Genomic DNA, 21,137 nt, shown 5'->3' with positions numbered 1-21,137 from the left:
CCGGGGCAGTGCGTGCTCGTGGGTGTTTTTCATTTGGACCAATTACATTAATTAGTGGCTGTATCCAAGGTACGTAACAAATCACTTAATATTATTATTAATTTATTTCGAGACCTCGAAAATACGTAAGTGTTCAAATACGTTTTTGAGACCTATGAAATAATTAATTTTATTTTAAACCATTATTATTTTATTTAAAAATAAATACGTAAATATTTAAATGAAATTCACCATTCTCGAAATTTAACTAAGCAGAATTACAAATATTTGTTTCTAGAGATTTTGAATTTTAATTTAGCCGAATTACAAATATTTGTTTCTAGAGATTTTGAAGCATGTAATTTTTTTAATGACAGCGTCGTGCAATTTCAACATAATAGTATAACAATTAAAGCGTACCCATGGAAATAATGATGTATTATTGATAATTATATCGATGTTTTCTTACATTTTTATCTTTTAATATGTCAATTTCACTTTTTTTCAATGTACTAAAACATACAATAACTTTTTGTACTTACTTCTCTTTAAATTACTTTTTTGCTTTTTCTGTGATTTGTCATGATTTTTTACAAATTAACCGAAAAATATATATTTGAATGTTTTCCATTGTCACAAATAATTGCAAAGTTACCTCTAAAACTATGAATATTCTTATTAAGGCGATGCACTACGTAGTAATTCAAAATTATGTGTTTTTGGTTTGAAAATTTGGTCGCCTAGAAATGTTTCAGATGCTTTAATTAAATAATGCGAGTAGAATACATCTTGGCCTTTGAAATAATCGAGTATTTTTTAGTCTTTTTATAAACCCAAAAAAAATAATGCATAAGGCCTATGAAAACTAAAGTTCAAAATCTCCTCCTTACGAACCCATTTTCGGTTATGATTTTATTGTATAATGTGGAAAATTAAGTTATTTATAAAATGATCGGAAAAAAATAAATATTTATCCCTGAACATCCACAAAATAAAAAAAGTGGGTGTGTCAAGCCTACGCAAGACAGAAGTGAAACTTCTAGTATTCCTCTCTCTCTATTTTCATTTCATCATCTCTATTTTCTCTCTTAGGTTAGTTTGAAAATTAGAGGTTAAATAATTCAACGACGAAGCATGGATTTGATAGGATATTTCCTCTTGTGCCACTGATGTGTTCATCACCTCTATCTCGTCACTACTCATTTTTAACACTGAAATTCTGTACCAAACCGTATGAACCACAATCAATTACGTATTTCACTCGTATTACACTCACGACGCAGTATACTAACCAAGCAGCTGATGCTTGGCGTGGCGCAGTTCGCTGGTGTCTGAGAGAGAGGAAAGAAGAGAAGAGAGAGAACGTTCGTGAGCGGCTCCCCCACCTCAACAAGCGCATATGGTGAGAGAGGGACAGTGAACGGTGAGCGGTGGTGGGGGTACCCGCATTTTCGTGTCGATCCTGACTCGGTTTTACTCCGTCCCCGAAAATCCATTACGCGCCTAAAGAAGTTTCACTTCAAAATAAAAGGCACTTTTTGGCCATGTTTTTTTCTTGCATAAATCAAAACAGACGGATGGTGTTAAGCGGGAATTTAAACCTTATCGCCATCTACGTAAGGGGTGTTATTGATAGCGGCTCGATTTAAACTTACTGCATCGCCTTAATTACAACGCATTAAAAAAATTTCCAAGCAAAATTTAGAATAAAGAAATGATGCATACAAAAGTTTTAAAAACTGGCTATTTGAATAGCAAATTTTATGACAAATTTCTTTTGAAGTTTCCTAACAAATGGTAAGTGGTATTTCTCTCTGTCCTCTCCTGTATTAAAATTCTTTCATTTTCATTTCAGATGCTTTCGACTATCAATTTAGCCGTATTGGTAGCATTTATAGGGACCGCGGTATTTGGGAAGGGACTCCTATCAAATGAAATAAGCATCACTGAAAAGGAAACGAATACAGTACGCATTAACCAATATATTTTATTTTATTTTTGATGTTCAAATAGGTACTTAGATGTATATGTCCTAATACAATTACATTTTTTTTTATGAAATACAAACATTCCCGGGTTACGAATAACCTGACAATATTTGTAAATCTCCAACTACCACCACAGTAGGCTGAAAATGTTGCTTTTAATGTGATTGAGGACTTAGCCATGAACACACTACGCCTGGGTGGGACCCAAACGCGATGTCAACTCGGCCACCGACCGGTCGATTTACCTGTACATGTTTTATTTTGAAAACTTTTTTTGTAAATCAACCACATACACATTTTAAATTTATTTATATTTTCTTCTTATTTCATTTCTTCTGCATCAAAGACTCTTTACTCTTCTTTGGTTTTTTTCTGAAGGCGAGTCATATTTCATTTTTTTTCCTCGTCTCGTGTGTGTGTTTGTTCTGTAATTTTTATTTTTTTCTTAGATTTATATTTTATGTATGGCCATTAATTATTTTTCTGATTGAAATAATGTATTGAAGTAAATAATTTGTTTAGATGACAAGTCAACTTCTTCAAAATTTCCTTGATTTTCGTATACCTATCTATTTTTATTCAGTGTAACTCTATTTTCTAGTATTTTAATTTGTTTTATTAATCCATAGATGGATAAAAATATAATGCAGCAAATAACGTGTGGTCCAATGATATTACCTTTCTTGGTGATTACAAGGGTTATAGTCCAGGACTTACGTGTGGTAAATGATATTACCTTTCTTGGTGATTACAAGGGTTATAGTCCAGGACTTACGTGTGGTACAATGATATTACCTTTCTTGGCGAATCCAGGCGATATAAACCAGTAACTTACGTGTGGTACAATGATATAACTTTTCTTGGCGAATACAGGGGTTATAATCCAGTACCTAACATGTGGTACAGTGATATTACTTTTCTTGACGATTCCAAGGGTTAGAATGTAGTAACTAACGTGTTACTAACTAAAGGGTTACTCTGCATTGGTAACAAGAATTATGCCCCTCACCATTTTCAGTAAATTCCAATTAGTATTAGTCAGTACCTAGTGTTATTATATTGACGCACAAAAAAAAAATCATATTTTATATAATCACTTCTTCAATAATAATTGCAAAATTACTTATTGTAATATTTCCATCACCACTTATTGTAATATTTTCATCACTGCTTACTGTAATATTTTCATCAACGCTTATAGTAATATTTTTTGTGTATAGGTAATTATTTGTCTATACTTGTTACTCTATTGTTTTGTCTGTATTTTCTAATATACTTTGTATTATCATGAAGAAACCTTCCTTTATAGTACCCAGTATAAACAAAATAACTTATTTTCGTAATATTTTATGTGTTCAGTAGATAAATAGGTTTGAAAAATGTTCAAATAGCTAAAATTCCTAGGCACCTACCTACTCTAAGGATTTTTGCGTGTGCATAAAAAGGGAATATAGGTATATAAAAATGTTGCGCTATTACGAATGAATACGCGTATACACGTGTTTGGTGACGAAGAGAAAATATTATAACGGTTCTTATACAGGGTCTCTGGGAGTAAAGTTCACTTCGGAAGGTGATTTTACATTTTACAAGTAAAAAATACAAAAAACTTTTCTAGAAATTCCAATGTTTTTTAGGTAAAAAAAGTTAGTTTGTTTGTATTGGAAATTAAATATTCTTCGATGAAAAATATTTTTGTATGGGAAAAAAAGTTGGTATTTCGAAAGGTTATTTTACTTTTTACTTCTACCATCATGTAAAATTACCTTTCGAAGTTAAAGCACTTTACCCCCGGACACCCTGTATAGGTAAAATTTTACAGGTTTGGAACATTAGTTTTTTCCTTTCGTTTCTTGAATGCACGGTGTTTAAATAGTACGTTGTAATCACTCAGACAGATGGACCTATTACCAAACTGACCTTTTCTTGCATTTCTTGAATACACGATATTTAAATAGCACGTTGTAATCACTTACAGAGATGGACCTACTACCAAACTGACTTTTTCTTGCATTTCTTGAATGCACGGTGTTTAAATAGTAGGTTGTAATCACTCAAACAGATGAATCTACTACCAAACTGACTTTTTGATTAACTGATTACGTTATTATCACTCGGACAGATTTACCTACAACCAAACTGACTTTTTTGCATATCTAGAATGTACGGTGTTTTTTTTTGAGTGAATTGGTGATTACTGGTTAATTATTCTAATTTGGTTGTCCTTATAATTTTAGTTATGAAGTCCACCAGAAGGGGTGAAAATAATTATAATTTCTTGTGGCTTATCACCATACTTACAAAGTTCTACACTAGCTCTATGGTCGCCACTATTCAATTCTAAGTACCTACTAGGAACAAAAGACAAAATGTTACATTTTTCTGCAACACGTATACAACTATCATACACACTCACGAACCATTAGGATGCAAGATCTGGACAACAAGTTTGGGGATACTATTGATAAATTTACTGACTACATTTATAGAATTAAACGAAATCTGTACCTCCATTTTGTTGAATCCTACAAATTATAGTAGTGTTGGTAACGTAGTTTTATTGGTTTATCTTAAAGAATTTTTATTTTTATAACATTGATTACATTTTATGCTTTTGACTGTACAACTAGGAAGGATTCCCGTTTTAGGACGTTTATTCCCGTTTTAATTTTGTTCGTATTTTATTTTATGTTCCTCTTTCATCTATCTTTCTATCTACATAAATAAAAATGTAAATGTTCGTTTTGTCAAAATCTTAAATCTCGGAAAGTTCTCCACCGATTGCTTTGAAATTTTGACACAACTTTGCATTCGAATATGCGTGTGTTTTTATATATTATATTATCGTATTATATAGATGTCACCTGTGACAGGAAAAAAAAGTTTTTTTTTCAAAAACCGCGCCACCCTTTGGACAAACATGCTTTTTTAAAACAAAACAGCGCCATTTGTTGGATAAACGTGCTTTTTTAAAAAACATCGCCATCTGTTGGATGTAAAACCAACACGCGCTATTGTTTTTCTATCTGCTTAGACAAATTAAGCCACAGAAATACGTGGCGGGGTACAGCTAGTTAAAATAATAATAATAAACAGGCAGACTGAGCCACAGCAACGAAAAAGCCAGTATTTTAAAAACATCGTTTCTAATTTTGAATAACTTTCGATAGCTCATTTGGTATGTTCTGTTCTTATAATTGGTGTAAAAGCCCAGCTAGTCGTAAAATCAAACACAATAAAAAAATATTATAAACAGAATAAATGTGATATTAAATTTGCTTATTGTTAGTTAATCGAACATTTTATATTGACTTATATAAAGTTGGGAAACTATCTTCTTGCCAATTTTCTGATGATCAGAGTTGCCTTTTTGGTAAATTTTTTCATATTTCTATTTTTCAGATTCAACCGCTTTTGGATTTGTATCATGAAAAGTTACAATCTTCACTTGACACAGACATATACTCAACTCTTGCCAAAGGATATAACATATTGGACGAGACTTACCGTTTTGAATTTTTATTTTCGTCATCTGGCCTGATAAGAAAAGTACGTCCAGGCTATGCAGATGATTCCGAAGACGATTTCAGACGATATGTGTATACCTACAGAGAAAACTGGATTAATAGTTTAAAAATAGTAAGCGGAATATTTTATTACAACGAAGATAATAGTAGTAATCGATTCAACTCGGTGCGAACTGACGGCGACAATGGGGAAACCAGTGTTATCGAGGTAAATGGTACTCCATCGTTTTTCGACTCCATCACCATATCCTACCCTGAAAAACAACTGCTGAACTTTGGAAATATCGAAATCAAGACTGAAGAACCATATGTCAAGTACAGAGTGGCTCACCACTTGTTGGAAAAGTTGTTCTTCATCGGTTTTAACAGTACCGAAGCCAAATCAGGAACTCTCTTCAGCGCTAATTTGAACGGAGCAAAGTCGTCATCAGTGCAAGCTAATCAAATTCTTCAGGGTATGAAAAAAGATGGATTCGTTGATGTGACCGTCGACCAATACACTGGAGATATTTTGCTTGCTACTGAGACAAAAGTATTTGCTCTTCATAAAATGATTTACTTTTCTAAAGTCGATCAATTTGCTTCTTCACCAGACGGAACAAAACTTGTACAGACATAGTATTTGTATTTGTGGACATTTTTAAATGCCGACATTTTATTTCCACCTTGAGCTGCATTTTTTTTTTTAAATGAAACGTTCCAGTTTTTTTTTTAAATAAATGACTTTATACAATGTTGTAATCGAATATTAAATAAATACCAATTTTCTTAGAATCATCTACTTTGCCGGTGGAATTGTTTTACAATTAGCATTTTCATTAATTTCCATCCCGTGATATTCCCTAATAATGTAGAAGAATTTGCTTCATTCATTTGCTTGCCGAAACAATTTGTAATGCTATTATTTTTAGTTTGATTGGTTTTGTACGTCTAACGTCTAACTGAATCTGTGTTTAAATATTCGGTTTTCTAACAAGTTTAGAACTTTGAAGTTTGTTTAGCTATAATAACAATTAAAAAAATACGTTATGATTTATTTTTTCAATAAATGTACCAGTGTATTGCATCTCATTTCTTTTATTTCTTGCCCCCTGCCTATATTTTAACTGTTACCGCCCAATAACAAAAGACGACTTACCTGTAATACTATAATAAAGGAAAAAAATATAAACATAAAAGGTATTTGGGGATCTGGTGAGGATACAATGAAAGACGATAGTGTGTCACAGCGTTTATTGCGAGTCAGTGGTATTGCGCAGTTGCGAGATGACTTGGTCCGATGAGGATGACACCAAGTGTAGACGGCGATGACGGCGAAGCAGTCTAGGTGCGGGTCAGTGATTCCGGCCTCGTGGGTGTGTTCAGCACTGGTGAAGACGTGGAGTCTTCCCATTGAGGAGACCTGTCGTCAGATGGGGCCGAGGCGCAGACCGGCGAAGTGGTCGCAGGGTCTAGGCGCGTGAGGTCAGGGCTGGCCACGAATAATAGCCGGGGCCAGGGCGCTGGTGAAATCTCGAAGAGTCCATAATGAATTGTAGTCCGTGCAGAGCCGGGTGTAGGTCATGGTTCTGTGGAGGTGCGGTGAAGAAAAAGCGGGATGCGACGCGGGAACCGGTGGTAGCAGCAGCGCTTGCTAGTTGGTCACTCGTAAAACTGCTAATTGATGACAGTCTAAGTACTTCTGGGTGCGCCTCATTATATAGCCGCCCGAGTGCATTCAAGAACATTTCATAACTGTGGGTAGGACGGCGAACACTCGCATTGCGACTAGAGTGTTCCCGCTACAATGCATTTTGTATTGGCTACAGGTATAACTAAGTCTCCGCGAAGTATGTCGCAATTTGTTTCTCACTGCAAGGGGTATGCACTGAGGATTGTTAGCAAACAAATCTTCTACAGCGGAATTCCATTAAAGACGACTATAGATATAAGATATGAAAACAAAGGCATGAAAACACTAGGCTTCGTATTAAGAACAGCTAAAAACTCCATACAAGCCATTAAACTGTTATACATATCTGTAGTTAGAAGCATAATTGAATACAACTCAGTAGTTTGGTCTCCCTCTTACAAAATTCACAGCGAATACGATAAAAAAATTTACGTTTTATAAATTTTATATTAAATATCCCACTAGAAGACTTACAATATCAAAAAATACACACATTAGGAAACAGGCGTAAAATAAACGAATTAACTTTTTTATTCAAAATTCTAAACTTTAAATTCGACTGTTGCAAATATCTGCAACTCATAAACTTACGAATACCTACAATAACAACACGACAAATTACACTATACATAAATAATAATATAAAATAATCAATACACTGTTCCACTGCAACACACATAAGCGCAATTACATCGCGAACTCCCCAATACAACGGTTTCACACTATGGGAAACCAATACTTAGGTGATGTCGATATATTTAATATTATCTTTGCGAATTTTGTGGATCACGTAAAAGATTTATTTCAACACTATTCCTAAATGTATGTTGTATTTTTGTAAACCAGTCAAATCGCTGCATTTTTTAATTTATGTTATTTTTATTCTTTTTTCTTGCATATAATTTTGAAAGTAATTTTATTTTTATTATTTCTTTCTCATGTTTTCAAAATTACCAGTCATCAAAATTGTACCACCTAGGTACATGTAAACAATAAATAAATAAATAAAAATAAAATAAATTAATAAAAGCGTATGGATTTTTTTTGTACTCCGTATGCATTACCAGAGATGAAGTACTACAGAAATAATTCTTTAGGTATCAAGTGTCTAAGGATGCCGAGGGATGAACTGTCCGGGGTATCAACTATCCGGAAGATCAACTTTTCGAGGGGTCAATTGTCGAGGATCAATGTAAGGGGAACAACTGTAGCAACATTTATTTTATTTTTTATTTCAGACTATTACACCAATAAATTTTCAAATTATTTTATTAGGTTATACCTATTTTTTAAAGTTATTTATCTCTATTCGATCGCAATATATTTATGTGCAGTCGGAGACAGCACTACTGGTAGTATATTCTAAATAAATATATACTTTAAAAACACTCATGAAGCTTACTGCGTATAAAACTAATAAATTTTACTTAATTTTATTAATATTATTTAGTTTTGACGTGTCACCTTCGTAAGATATTCTCATACGGATTTTATTTGTAAGTTAGTTACTGTTCTGATTTTCAGTAATACAGTTTATAGAACACTGTTAACGTTATTTATAATATGACCCGTGCGTTCTGGTCGTCTGGTGTCTAGGGGTAAGGATCTCCACTAGCAAGCTGGAGGTCGCGGATTCAAATGCGGGGGGGACTAAGTAAATTTTATTTGCTAAATGTGTGCTATTCCACAATTACTCATTTAAAATAATATTTTCTATACTTGCAGCAAGATCGAGAGCGGGAGACACTCTCAGTATCGCCCTTGTATAAGTCCACCATTCAGAATTGAAATGTTGATTGAAATGGCTTTAGCCGTAATATCCAGGTACTTCCCCTCCCCTTACTCGTCTCCTTACCCTCCCCACTACCTTCAGCCTCACAACATACCCCAATTGGGGTTGCCATAGTCTCACTGGCTCACAACATACCACAATTGGGGTTGCCATAGTTTTTATGGCTCACAACATACCCCAATTGGGGTTGCCATAGTCTCACTGGTTCACAACATACCCCAATTGGGGTTGCCATACTCTCACTGGCTCACAACATACCACAATTGGGGTTGCCATAGTCTCAATGGCTCACAACATACCCCAATTGGGGTTGCCATAGTCTCACTGGCTCACAACATACCCCAATTGGGGTTTCCATAGTTTCAATGGCTCACAACATACCCCAACTGGGGTCGCCATAGTCTCACTGGCTCACAACATACCCCAATTGGGGTTGCCATAGTCTCACTGGCACACAAAATACCCCAATTGGGGTTGCCATAGTCTCACTGGCTCACAACATATCCCAATTGGGGTTGCCATAGTCTCACTGGCTCACAACATACCCCAATTGGGGTTGCCATAGTCTCACTGGCTCACAACATACCCCAATTGGGGTTGCCATAGTCTCACTGGCTCACAACATACCCCAATTGGGGTTGCCATAGTCTCACTGGCTCACAACATACCTCAATTGGGGTTGCCATAGTCTCACTGGTTCACAACATACCCCAATTGGGGTTGCCATAGTCTCACTGACTCCGAACAGTTGGGACTCTGCATTTTAAATATATTTTTAAGTGTTACTGTTTCTTTGTTTCTAGGCCTCACTTTAATTATTAATAAATTAATAAATTCTTTCTCGGAAATAAAAATATGCTTGACCATCCATTTGTGTGTAACGAGCCACTGGAGGGTTTCCTTGATTTTAATTTTGTTGTTCTTTAATTTTAAAAGGGTGAAATGAAGATATTAAATCTAAGCCCATTTCTTGTGCGTTAGCGCGAAGTTACACGCACCAGTTTTACCGACTCCTTTTTGACGGGCGGTGGTATGTATGTATTGTAGACGTTATCCCGGGGCCCGGTTAAGAGTGCCATCGACATTATGGCACTATAATAATAGTCTAATATAATGCCATACAAATTGGCACCGGCCGTCAAAAACCGTCAAGTAATACCAATGCTGATTTCAATGTGCTTACGTAAGTACCCGTAAAATATCACGAAATAAACTGGAGATACCAAAACGAATTAGTAAATAATTTCGGTTAATACATAGTTAGGTACTCGGATAAAATAATAATAACATAATATAATCTTGTAATGTTTTTCATTGTGAAAATTGTTATTTACATCAGATAAATATTTTAACATACGTCCCGGATGATCATTGTGAATTATTACATAACATTGTCTTTACAACTCTTCAATGTTACAACTGTTATTATTAATATGTGCTTGCTTTAAAATATTGATTGTTTTATGATCTCTTATCAAGAAAATAAATATTAGTTTTCGTAGGTTTACTGTGAAAGTGATCTAACCTTGGTGTTTTAAATATGACAGAGGTACTGATTTATTAAAAAAAACATCAAACGATTACAAAGTTGAATGGAGAGATATGCACTCGGTTATAGAAGTATTGATTTTTTTTTCTTAAATCTTTGTGTCATAAATATTGCTCCATTAAACAAAATAAGTAATAAATTAATAAAACTGTATGTTTTAAAATCGGAAGGGATAACATTTTTATTTTTCCATTTGGTGAATATTATTTGTATTTTTTTCGAAAGCTAAATTATCTCTTAAAAATGGGTAAAGTTAAATAAGGTATGTTAGGTTCATAACTAAACTTAAATCAATAATTACATTATATGATTAATTTTAATTAAAGCAACCCATCTTGACTTGGTAGGTATGTATTAAATAATTCTGCTCTTTATAAATAAATTCTCTTTTTGTCTTTACATACAATGTATACAGGGTTTAATAGTCTGTTGGCCAAAATGTATTTCCATTCAATTAATTCATTCTGCGAGGTTACCAAAGCGTCGCAGAATCCGAACGCGTGGGAGAACACCCTAATCGGAATTTTTTATTTATTTTATACATTTTTCACGGCTTGGGTTTTCTACAGCTTACATTTTATCCTATATATATAAAACTTACATAACATAAACTATGTATCATAAAATTTTAAATTGATAATAAATAAAATAAAATCAAGTTACGATAATCGAAAGTAAAATTTTAGAAACTATACAAATTAAAAGAGTAAAGGTACATAAGTATAATAAAAAAATGTGAAAATAGTAGATTCATTATAAATTTTCAATTAAAGAAGAAGGAAGCACAACACGGCATTATACCCCAGAAATAAATCACGATATTCCATTTGGCCGTGAAAATCTCAAATCATATCCAAAAACAGATTTAAATATTTTTTCTACGAAAATTCCGACAATATATAATATTTAATTGGACATCGCCTGCGGCCGAAGTGACTTTATGGTCAGCCGCCTTTGTGCCCATTAGCAAATTTCACATATGAATTCAGTGCCTATACATTTGTAATTTGTATGTGATTTGTTGATGTCTACTGGTGACCTGTTGCAAAGAAGGTTTTTGTGTTTTTGGCCGTGAAGAAGTATGGAGTCCTTTCGTTCGGACAAATGAAGTTCTGCATGATGTAGTCCGGCTTGACGATCGTCTTGTTTCCCAGAGGCTCCAGTAGATTATTCCACAAGAGATTGGCAGCTGAAAATATTACAAAAGATGATTACATAGAACTGATTTTTGATATTACAAACCTCCTAAATGAGCTGCATAATACCGTAAACATTAACATGCTTCCTGTTTTTAGTATCTACTTAACTTGAGTCGTATAATTTCATAGACGACAAACAAATGAGTTATAAATGGGGCAATATTTAGGATTTCAAACTCTAAATATGTTTCAGAATTCCGCACCGAAAAATGTAAATCGGCCTAAATTTAACATTGAAAATGCAATTAATGTAATTTCAAACACTGAAATCTGCTATAGAGTTTGACGCAAATATGGCAATCTGAAATATTGACCAATCAATGAGCTTCCATTATGATGACGTAACGAAATGGCGGAGCGCATCAATTCATAGAAAATAAAAAGAAATAAAAAAATAAAAAAGTGGCAATCTGTAAAAATATTACAACCATAACCGGTCACAATCTGGCAAATTTAAAAAAAAAACCTTTAAATGAACCAGTAATAAATATACTATGCAAAATGCAATACATTTATGTGATTTTATATAATTATTTTGGGTTTATGGTTTTTTGGTCAGCTGAAAAAACGAAGTAACATCAGATTGCCGTCTTATATGGATAAGACCATATCTTATCATGGAAGACAAAGATAGTGGAAAATTTGAAACAGAAAATCAGAAAAAGATTCTGTCGCATCTATAAATTGAACCCAGGAACTTTTAGATACGACCGAATATTTTTCTGTTGAAATTTTCATTCGAAAGTCGCTAATATTGTCTTCAATGAGAATATCATATGCTTACCACCTCTTGGACATCAAACCCAACCTTTACTGGACCAAAATAATATTCGTGATTTCACAATTTTTCTTGGCAATACTGAGGTAGTCCAGAATACAAGAAGATATTTAGTTTTTCTGAAATTAATTCTGGAGTATGAATATGACTACGAATCGCTGAGTATAATATTACACAAAGTAGCAAGGCACACATTATATGATACTACTTGGCAAGTTCTGTTACAATCTATTATAATAACATACAATATTGTTAGTTCAAAAGATCAAATGTCAAAATGCAAGTAAACGTGGCTTATAATTAAACAAAATAAATACACTTGCACTTTGTATCTTGCTTATGCATGCTGAAACTAATCAATATATTATGTGGTTACGTTTCTCATTTGAGACACTTTCTTAGTCTCCTAGGGGTTAACCGTGTAATTTGTATAACATTTATTTAACTTGGAGTTATGACTGGTTTGGAGAAAAGTTTTCATGTTAAAAATTCTAGCGTACATTAAAATTAGGTTTATTTATAAGGTGGAAATAATATTATTCTAAAGAATAGAAATATTATAAGTTTTTATTCAATTGATCGTGCTAAGTCCTACACTCCTGACACCAACAAACAAGAACAAACTTTTAGTGAAATAGGTCGAGTAGTTTTTAATTCCATAGAGGACAAAAAAGAAACATTTATTTATATTTACATGGTGCAAAGGGACGTCCTAGACTTTAACCGTTGATTCCAGACATTATTTGGTGAAAAACATAAATACTAAATTTTGGTCTCCGTTGACATTTTCGATGTTTTTTTTTGTTCAGCCAAAAACATCGTAGGAATTGGATAGCCAGGGTGTTAAGAGTTGGGCGAATACTAGACCGAGGTACCAGTGATGATATTATACGGAAGAATTAAAAAAAAATGAAAAAGAACACATAACAAAGTCACCGGAGACCAAAATGTCGTTTACATTTTCACTCCAAATAATGTCAGGAATCACTGGTAAATAAGTCAAGTACGTCACTTAACACCCTGTAAAGATAACGAAAACAAATTATTTTTATATAAATGGTATCTTTGGTAACTTGATATACATGAAGTGACGAGAGAAATTATTTTAGAATTACTTGACATATTATGAATTTAGATGAGCTGAATAACTTATTTCGATTTCATTCTTCCCAACCTCGTCCCCTGATCTACAATGTAACAATTGGCATGACTTGGCGGTGTCAAACAAGTTTATAAAGAGTTGTGTTCAAAGCTCAGGTAATTCGTGTGGTGTTCACAAATCTTTAATAATATCTGTAACAAGCACAACTAATAATTACAATTAAAATTAATGCAGCCTCCGAACGGGATTCTTTGTTACTAGTATACACTAAATATGGGAGATTTTCTTATCAGGGTTATGGTGACAGATGTATTTATCATACATGACAACGCTCATTTTGTGGTTAAAATCTCATCTAAAACATTATATTTTGTACTTTTAATACAATATTTCTTGTCATATCTTTATAACTGCCAAATCAGGCAATGTGCAGTCTTTTTAATAGTGAATCTGTTTTTTAATGTATCTGAAGTGATCTGCCATGTACGTATGTCTGTTTTTTTCTGTTTGTATCAGCACGTACCCGAAAGACTTTAACCAGCGATTTCTGATCATATTTAGAGTTTTACTTATTTATTTAAAAAGCGGAGACGGTTTGCATTTAGTTCCCGTAAGATCTAAGGCCATAGGTCCATTGTGCAATCTCACATTTTACCTTATTCCTTTAACAGTCACCCAATCCCTTTTATAAAGTTCACCAGGGTTGTCATTGGATATGTGGTTATGTCTTCTGGTTCCTCAATGTGTTTTCAAATCTCCCTTGGTTCTTTGGAGAGAACCTCATCTCTCCACTCCCCTTTGATTCCGTGAAGGCCCCACAATGGAAGAGTTCACAGAGCTGGCCTCATCTCTCCTCTCCACTCCTCCTTGGTTCCCGATATTTAGAGTAAAATGTATATATTATGACGCGTCACCACTGATCACACCGTCTTATATTGCAACAGATCACGTGATACGGTCTCCGTCTCGCCTGCACGGTGCTACTGGAATGAAACAGAGTGCGTATCACGTGATGCGCTAAGTGTACAAGTGGCCTCATAACAATATCAACTTCTTCTACTCTAAATACGATCAGACCCTGTTGGTTGAAGTCTTTCGAGTACGTACTGGTACTGTTATGCTAATAAAACTCCCTTTGTTTACACTACGTATGACCTGAACCAAACCAACCTAAGGCGTGACCTTTCTGCGAGAAATGGAAGCAGTCGTGCGTGACGTAGGAGGAGTCGATGACCTCCTCAAACCTGCGCTCCCTCTCCCTCGGAAGGTTGAAGAGCTTCATGAAGGGCTGGATGACCACTGTAAAGTCGTCCTTCTTGTCGTATCTGCCTGTCGCCACCTACAAATTAAAAAAATAAACATTAACCAAAATAGAATAAGTTGCAAAAGCAATGTGCGAAGTCCATAAATGAATTTAATTTAACTAAATTCCTCACCGTTACGTTCTTTATCAGGAAGAGTTTGCAGAGATAATGTATCGTCATATCGTCTTGGCGCACTCTTTGACCGGTCAGTGGCTGTGAGTTGAGAAATATGCGAGTTCCCACCCAGGGGTCTTGGGTTCAATTCTGCTAGCTAAGTTCTGCATCATTCCACAAGTGTACTGTTTTTTTGAAGTGAAACTTCTTTAGGCGCGTAATGGATTTTCGATGGACGGAGTAAAACCGAGTCAGGATCGACACGAAAATGCGGGTACCCCCACCACCGCTCACCGTTCACTGTCCCTCTCTCACCATATGCGCTTGTTGAGGTGGGGGAGCCGCTCACGAACGTTCTCTCTCTTCTCTTCTTTCCTCTCTCTCAGACACCAGCGAACTGCGCCACGCCAAGCATCAGCTGCTTGGTTAGTATACTGCGTCGTGAGTGTAATACGAGTGAAATACGTAATTGATTGTGGTTCATACGGTTTAACAAAAGAAGTTTCACTTCTGTCTTGCGTAGGCTTGACACACCCACTTTTTTTTTTTTAAATGTCGGGTTATTCCTAACCCTGGAATGTTTGTCTTTCTTTTAATTAAAGTAAATACATCGTCGCATGTATACTCTTTTGTTATTCTGACTCTTGACATGACCCATCTGAAGTATTATTTGATTCGCTCTATTTACACGACAAAAGTGATAACAAGTGTTTTTGGGTTGCCAACATGTTTGGGTTGTCTAATTTGAACCGATCGTTGCTATGATCGGACCAAAGCATTTTGGATCAGGGTTCAACCACAGCCCTTTTTTAAATTTTAATTTTAATACGTCTTAAAATTAAAAAAAAAACAATAGTAACATACCGTAATTGAAACTAGAAAACAAATAGTGATAACAATTAGAATAAAATACATATCGGTTTAAGCGGGTAATAAAAATATACCTACAAATTTTTTTTTTATTTTAAATTATTTAAATGTTTTATTTTGAAAAAAATATAGAAAAACAATGTACGTCAAACACAGAAACACTATAAATTTAGATAATGAAGCTAAATATATTTTTTTTTTAATTTGGAGTCTTCGTAATATTTAAATTAATTTGGTTGTGCTTTTTCGTTTAAAACTTATTTTGGTATCAGTCTTGTGGGTAATTCAGAAATATATTTCTTCCGTTTATGTGTGCATTAAGAAAAGGAAATTAAAAAAAAAAAAACAATATTTTATCAAAGCGAAGGTAGGTGACAAAACTTAAAACTAGAATACCTCCATACCTACACGATTCCTTAGGACCAACTGTCTTCAGAAATTCTGGAACTAACTACCTTATGTATTCCTCTCTGTACTAAGAACAATGAGCGTTGCTGATTTATTAAAATCCGCTTAAAAACAGGATTGCAGGCCATTGCCAGTTAAACATTGAGCATATTAATACATCGGAACACATGCACCTTCATTTGTACTGATAACATACAAAGATATTTTTAGAATTTTTATCAACACGTGTTCCAGATCATAATAACACACTCGCAATTTACTCCTTCCTAGTTTACGAAGTCAATCGATTCATTCGTTAAAGGCCTGCAATCCTGTTTTTAAGCGGCTTAGAAATAATTTGAATAAATTCTTAGTAAATAAGCAATATTTTATATCAGTAATAGTTTTCTCAGTGAGCGCAGAATACAAATGAAGGGAAATAATTGTACAAAGTCTGTGGACATTTTTAAATTACCACTAAGCAAATACAAAAAATTGTTGCTGAAGCATTTCTGTTATAAACGATATCTACTATATGTAATTATTAAATATGTATAATTACTACCCATATTAATAATAAATATTTTAACGAAAAATTATTTTTACAAATTATTATAAGCAATCTCAATATAGGTATGCGAAATATCCATAAAAATTGAAAATTTCTCCAGGGTAAAAATAAATGCCGCCGACGTAATTAATTTGGTCGTTGGCAGCATTCGGTAACATTCAAACTATCCCTATATTACATGGGTCTATACTCTGCTCTAGTATTGTAATAGTTTGTACATCTGTTATATGTTTAAATGTTAATATTCCTATACTCTAATACCAGTAAAAATGTAATCATTTTTTACCCTTTGTGTAAATAGTGCTGGAAATTGATAAGATAGGAATAAATTGAATATCCAACATTAAAAACGATAGTAATAAACATTATATTTGATTTGTTATTATTCGAATACACACATCCACCGTCATGACCATTGAGCATAACTAAAGGAAACTACACTAAAGTGTTTGAACTATGAACTCATAATTATTGCAATCGTATATTTCTATGTGAATAACGCACAAAACTCCCTTTTGGTAATTATTCTTGCGTCTAAAATATTTTCTTTCTATTTTCTACCTTGTAAAAATAATACAAAAAATCAAATAAAATATACTTTTACAGTTACAATACTAGAGCACTGTAATAATTAAACAGGGGTTTTCCTATAGTAGAACCATGTGGTTTTTATTACAAAATATTATTCATCGGATAAGTCAGCCAAGTTTACTACCTATTTTGAATATTTATTTATTTATTATAATGGATAGTTATTTTGTAACATTGTCGAGAGGCTGATCTAATACACATTGTTAATAAAATTGTAGTGGAATACAGGTATGTTTAATTATAATTCGGCATCTGAATAAATAATTTTAAACTATACGCCGTTTTTCCTTCTGAGCTTCATACAAATTCCACTAGATGTCACTCATCGAACAAATAGGTTTTTTCAATAGATGAAAAATTAGCTTACAATTAATTCCGTAAAGCTTAAATAAAGTTATAATAACAATAAGGCTAGTTGCTTTTACGTCCAACAGATGGCGCTGTTTGTACTTAAGAAAAACATGTTTTTACCTATCGCAGGTGACATCCATGTAATATGGGTATACAAAAACATGCGTATTTGAATGCAAGGTTGTGTAAAATTTTCAAAGCAATCAGTGCAGAAATTTAGGAGATCTAAGATTTTTATATGGATGTCATGATTAATACTATACATATTTTTTTTTCAACTTGGTTACTATACTTTTGACAAGGATTTAAAAATAAATATTAGTCGATGGTTGATGGTGTGAAGTGATTTAATTTTACTAACCAAAGCCTCCAAGGCCCGCTGGTAGCTTACGGCAAGTTTCGCTAGATGGCTTACGTGGTCATAATTGCCTTTATGGAAGCAAAGACAGAACAATCTGTGAAGAACGTGACACATTGGAGACCTCTTAACTCGAACAGAAACTGTAACATCTGAAATTAGAGACAATCAAAGATATTTATAAATTATGTCAGTTATTGAAGGAGAACATAATACCAACAAATCTAAATAAAACATTAAAAAAAAGATAACGGTCACTAGGAATCGAACCGGGACAGCGTCTTAACCACTCGACCATTGGGACCTAGTTATTATACGTCATATTTGGCAATCTCATATTTCAAATTCAGAATTAATAATGTAAATTAATTTACATAGATATCGATTGATTATAAAAAAAATGATGACTTATTTTTTTTATAAATTTTTCAAGCAAGTGTATAAAAGTTGTCTAGTCGGTAACATCTGACCAGATATAAGCATACACACATTTTGTAAATAGAAATTCACTTGTAACAAATTAGTATGGTAAAAAGTTATTGGGCGTCGTTTCAATGGATGGAAAAGGGAAAAGTGAACGTGTATACTTTATCATTTGAAATTTAACAAATTTCAAACAATGTTAACAAATATATTTTTTTAAATGGAGTCTACATAAAATTTATAAACTGTTGGGAAAGAATTTTAAGAATATCCAGTACCGAAAAACAAAGAATAAAATTATTCATAATATTAAAATCACGAAGAAAACAATGGGGACAAATATGTATTATGTGTATAAGGGACTAGAAAGGGTAAGAATGGTGGTTTTAGAAAAGCAGGTAAAATAGCTGTAAAAGTAACAGTTACCAATGACAGATACCAAGTTGATGAATGTCCTTGGAAGGTTCTCCTGCAGATAGTCCAATCCTTGCTGGATGTTCTTCACAAAGGTCGATGCAGAGGCGAGGTCCTTGTTGAAGCACTCCAGGGAACACTGGTCATTCGCTCCGAAGAAGACGGTCACCATCTTCCAGTCTTCCTTGAAGTTGACTTTTGGGTCGCGTTTCATGCGGTTCACCAAGATCTATAATTAATTAAAATACTAGTATTACTAAGTAAAACTTGACTCGTATTTAAAAAAACAGTGACCACGGTTAAAAAACCTACATATTTTGCTAATTTAGTCGACTAAGCTGTTCATAACGGGTTAGTAGATAACAAATCATTTACGTTAGTACAGAATAAAAATAAATAATTGAATCATAGATTTCACAATATTTTTACATTAATTTTGTTGGCATTGTGGAGGGATGTTTATAAATTAATAAATAATAATTGTTATTTATAATTATGTAGTTAGAAATCGCCTAGAGAGTAAGGTTTTGTATTTTAAATAAGAGTTACCACATTACAACATCATAACAACTATTGTGTATTTCTTCTTACCATAGGTTAATGGTAGTTCGACGCCTAGTCATTAAAAACTCACACAGTATTATAAGCTGTGAACATTTGATCTTTTCAGTAGGTACCTACTATCTCTTCCGTATATTATATCTTAACTCTTCCTGTACTTGAAGACTTACCGTTCTAAAGATTCAATGCATGTACGTGTCTATTTATTAAATTTTATCATTCTACATATAAGGAATTCAACACAATTTTTGTTATGAGTGTTCAGCATCTAACTTAAATACCAGTGTTTATAAATGTCTATTGCATGGTTAAAATAAGTTTCAAGGTTTGTATTTATGAAAGCCCACCAAAATGATCGAAATCTAACGGGGTACGCGTGACGTAATACGATCCTCGGTTTTGACGGTTTGTCGGGAAGGTAAATCCCACTCGGTTCGGTATGATAAAATACATGAATTATTTTGAAATAAGTAATTTGTAAACCATAGTTGTAAGTATGAGAATATACGCAGAGCAACTTGGCACAAAATTGTCCGCATTCTCAATACAAACCGGCCGGTCAAACCGTGATGGAGGAGTGCTCTCAGACGCGTCGACCAATCACAGGGCGTTTGAGTGTCCCACGGTTTTAATTGTTTTTAAATGACGATTTATTAATTCTACGTGTAATTATTTGTTATAAAATTATTCTATATGGATACATATTTTTAAGCAATATTCTTTTTCACTCAAATTCCTTATTATGGGATGCCAAAGATTACTATTCGCAATTTATTGCAATTTGTTATTTATAAGTCAACAAAAGAACAGGAATATGCACATTGCACCTGCTTACTTTTTTAATGTTAAAATATATTAGGTTAACACATTATCAACAGTAAATATAATTACGATATTAAATTTATGACACGTTTGAATTTTTTGTATTTCGATTGCATTTTTTACAATTTGGTATTAAGTTTAAATTCAAATAGTATTTTATACAAAAAAATATATGTACGATGACAGTAACAGGTTATTTTTTTTAGTTCAAAGATAGCGGTCATCAAAAATTTACCAAACCCTAAAGATCATCATAAATCGAAGTCTAATGGGACCATAGACATTCATATGTCTGTGAATGGGACCGTAAATAATAGTATAATTTTTCAATCGCTCTTTTATGATGTTTTTATTATTCTTTTTACTATGTATTTCATTAAATTTACATAGTAGGTTTAGCAAGAATTTTTTTTAAGTAATTACAATTAACTCTTTGTTAAAAGAGTTGAATCCAAAATCATAAAAATTTAATTATTTAGTAGCCTTTATATAATATTTTAAAATACAACTTTTCTATACAGCAGTTCTTCTTATTCTTCCGTTTCAATCTAATATGTACATTCTACGAGGATTTACACAATTCACAAACCGGTTAAAAATCAATTAAATCATTTTACGATTTCTTACATAATTCAGTAATTGTTGCCAGTTGATTTTAGCCTTGGAGGATAATCCTTCAAGATTTTAGCTTTTACCCGAAGAGACGAACGCTTTATTTGAATAAATAATTGCATCGGAAAGACTTCTAAACAAAGACTAAAAGCCGATAACCAAAAATAATGTTG

General features: G+C 33.3%; 1 protein-coding gene and 1 long non-coding RNA gene across 2 annotated transcripts in view; one reads left to right on the top strand and one right to left on the bottom strand.

Moving 5' to 3' along the window:
• LOC149423052 (uncharacterized) lies at positions 1-6,414 on the top strand. The gene is made up of 3 exons (XR_016302300.1): positions 1-69; positions 1,835-1,945; positions 5,370-6,414. It is a non-coding gene; the product is annotated as an uncharacterized LOC149423052 (long non-coding RNA).
• Positions 6,415-11,223: 4,809 nt separating this feature from the next.
• Positions 11,224-21,137, bottom strand: part of LOC149423051 (phospholipase B1, membrane-associated-like) — a 37,867-nt gene continuing 27,953 nt past the window's right edge. Inside the window, exons 4-7 of the mRNA XM_089632831.1 lie at positions 18,982-19,198; positions 18,136-18,284; positions 14,757-14,925; positions 11,224-11,696 (exon numbers count right to left, since the gene is read on the bottom strand). Coding sequence (XP_089488957.1) covers positions 11,536-11,696; positions 14,757-14,925; positions 18,136-18,284; positions 18,982-19,198 — 696 coding nt within the window. The 3' untranslated portion in view covers positions 11,224-11,535. The remainder of the gene's footprint in view (positions 11,697-14,756; positions 14,926-18,135; positions 18,285-18,981; positions 19,199-21,137) is intronic.

The sequence above is a fragment of the Hesperophylax consimilis genome, chromosome 6, assembly GCF_061612785.1.
Source record: "Hesperophylax consimilis isolate HC1 chromosome 6, BYU_Hcon_1.0, whole genome shotgun sequence".
Taxonomy (NCBI): Eukaryota; Metazoa; Arthropoda; class Insecta; order Trichoptera; family Limnephilidae; genus Hesperophylax; species Hesperophylax consimilis.
Note: the sequence above shows the minus strand (reverse complement) of the source record. Positions and strands in the feature narration are given on the sequence as shown.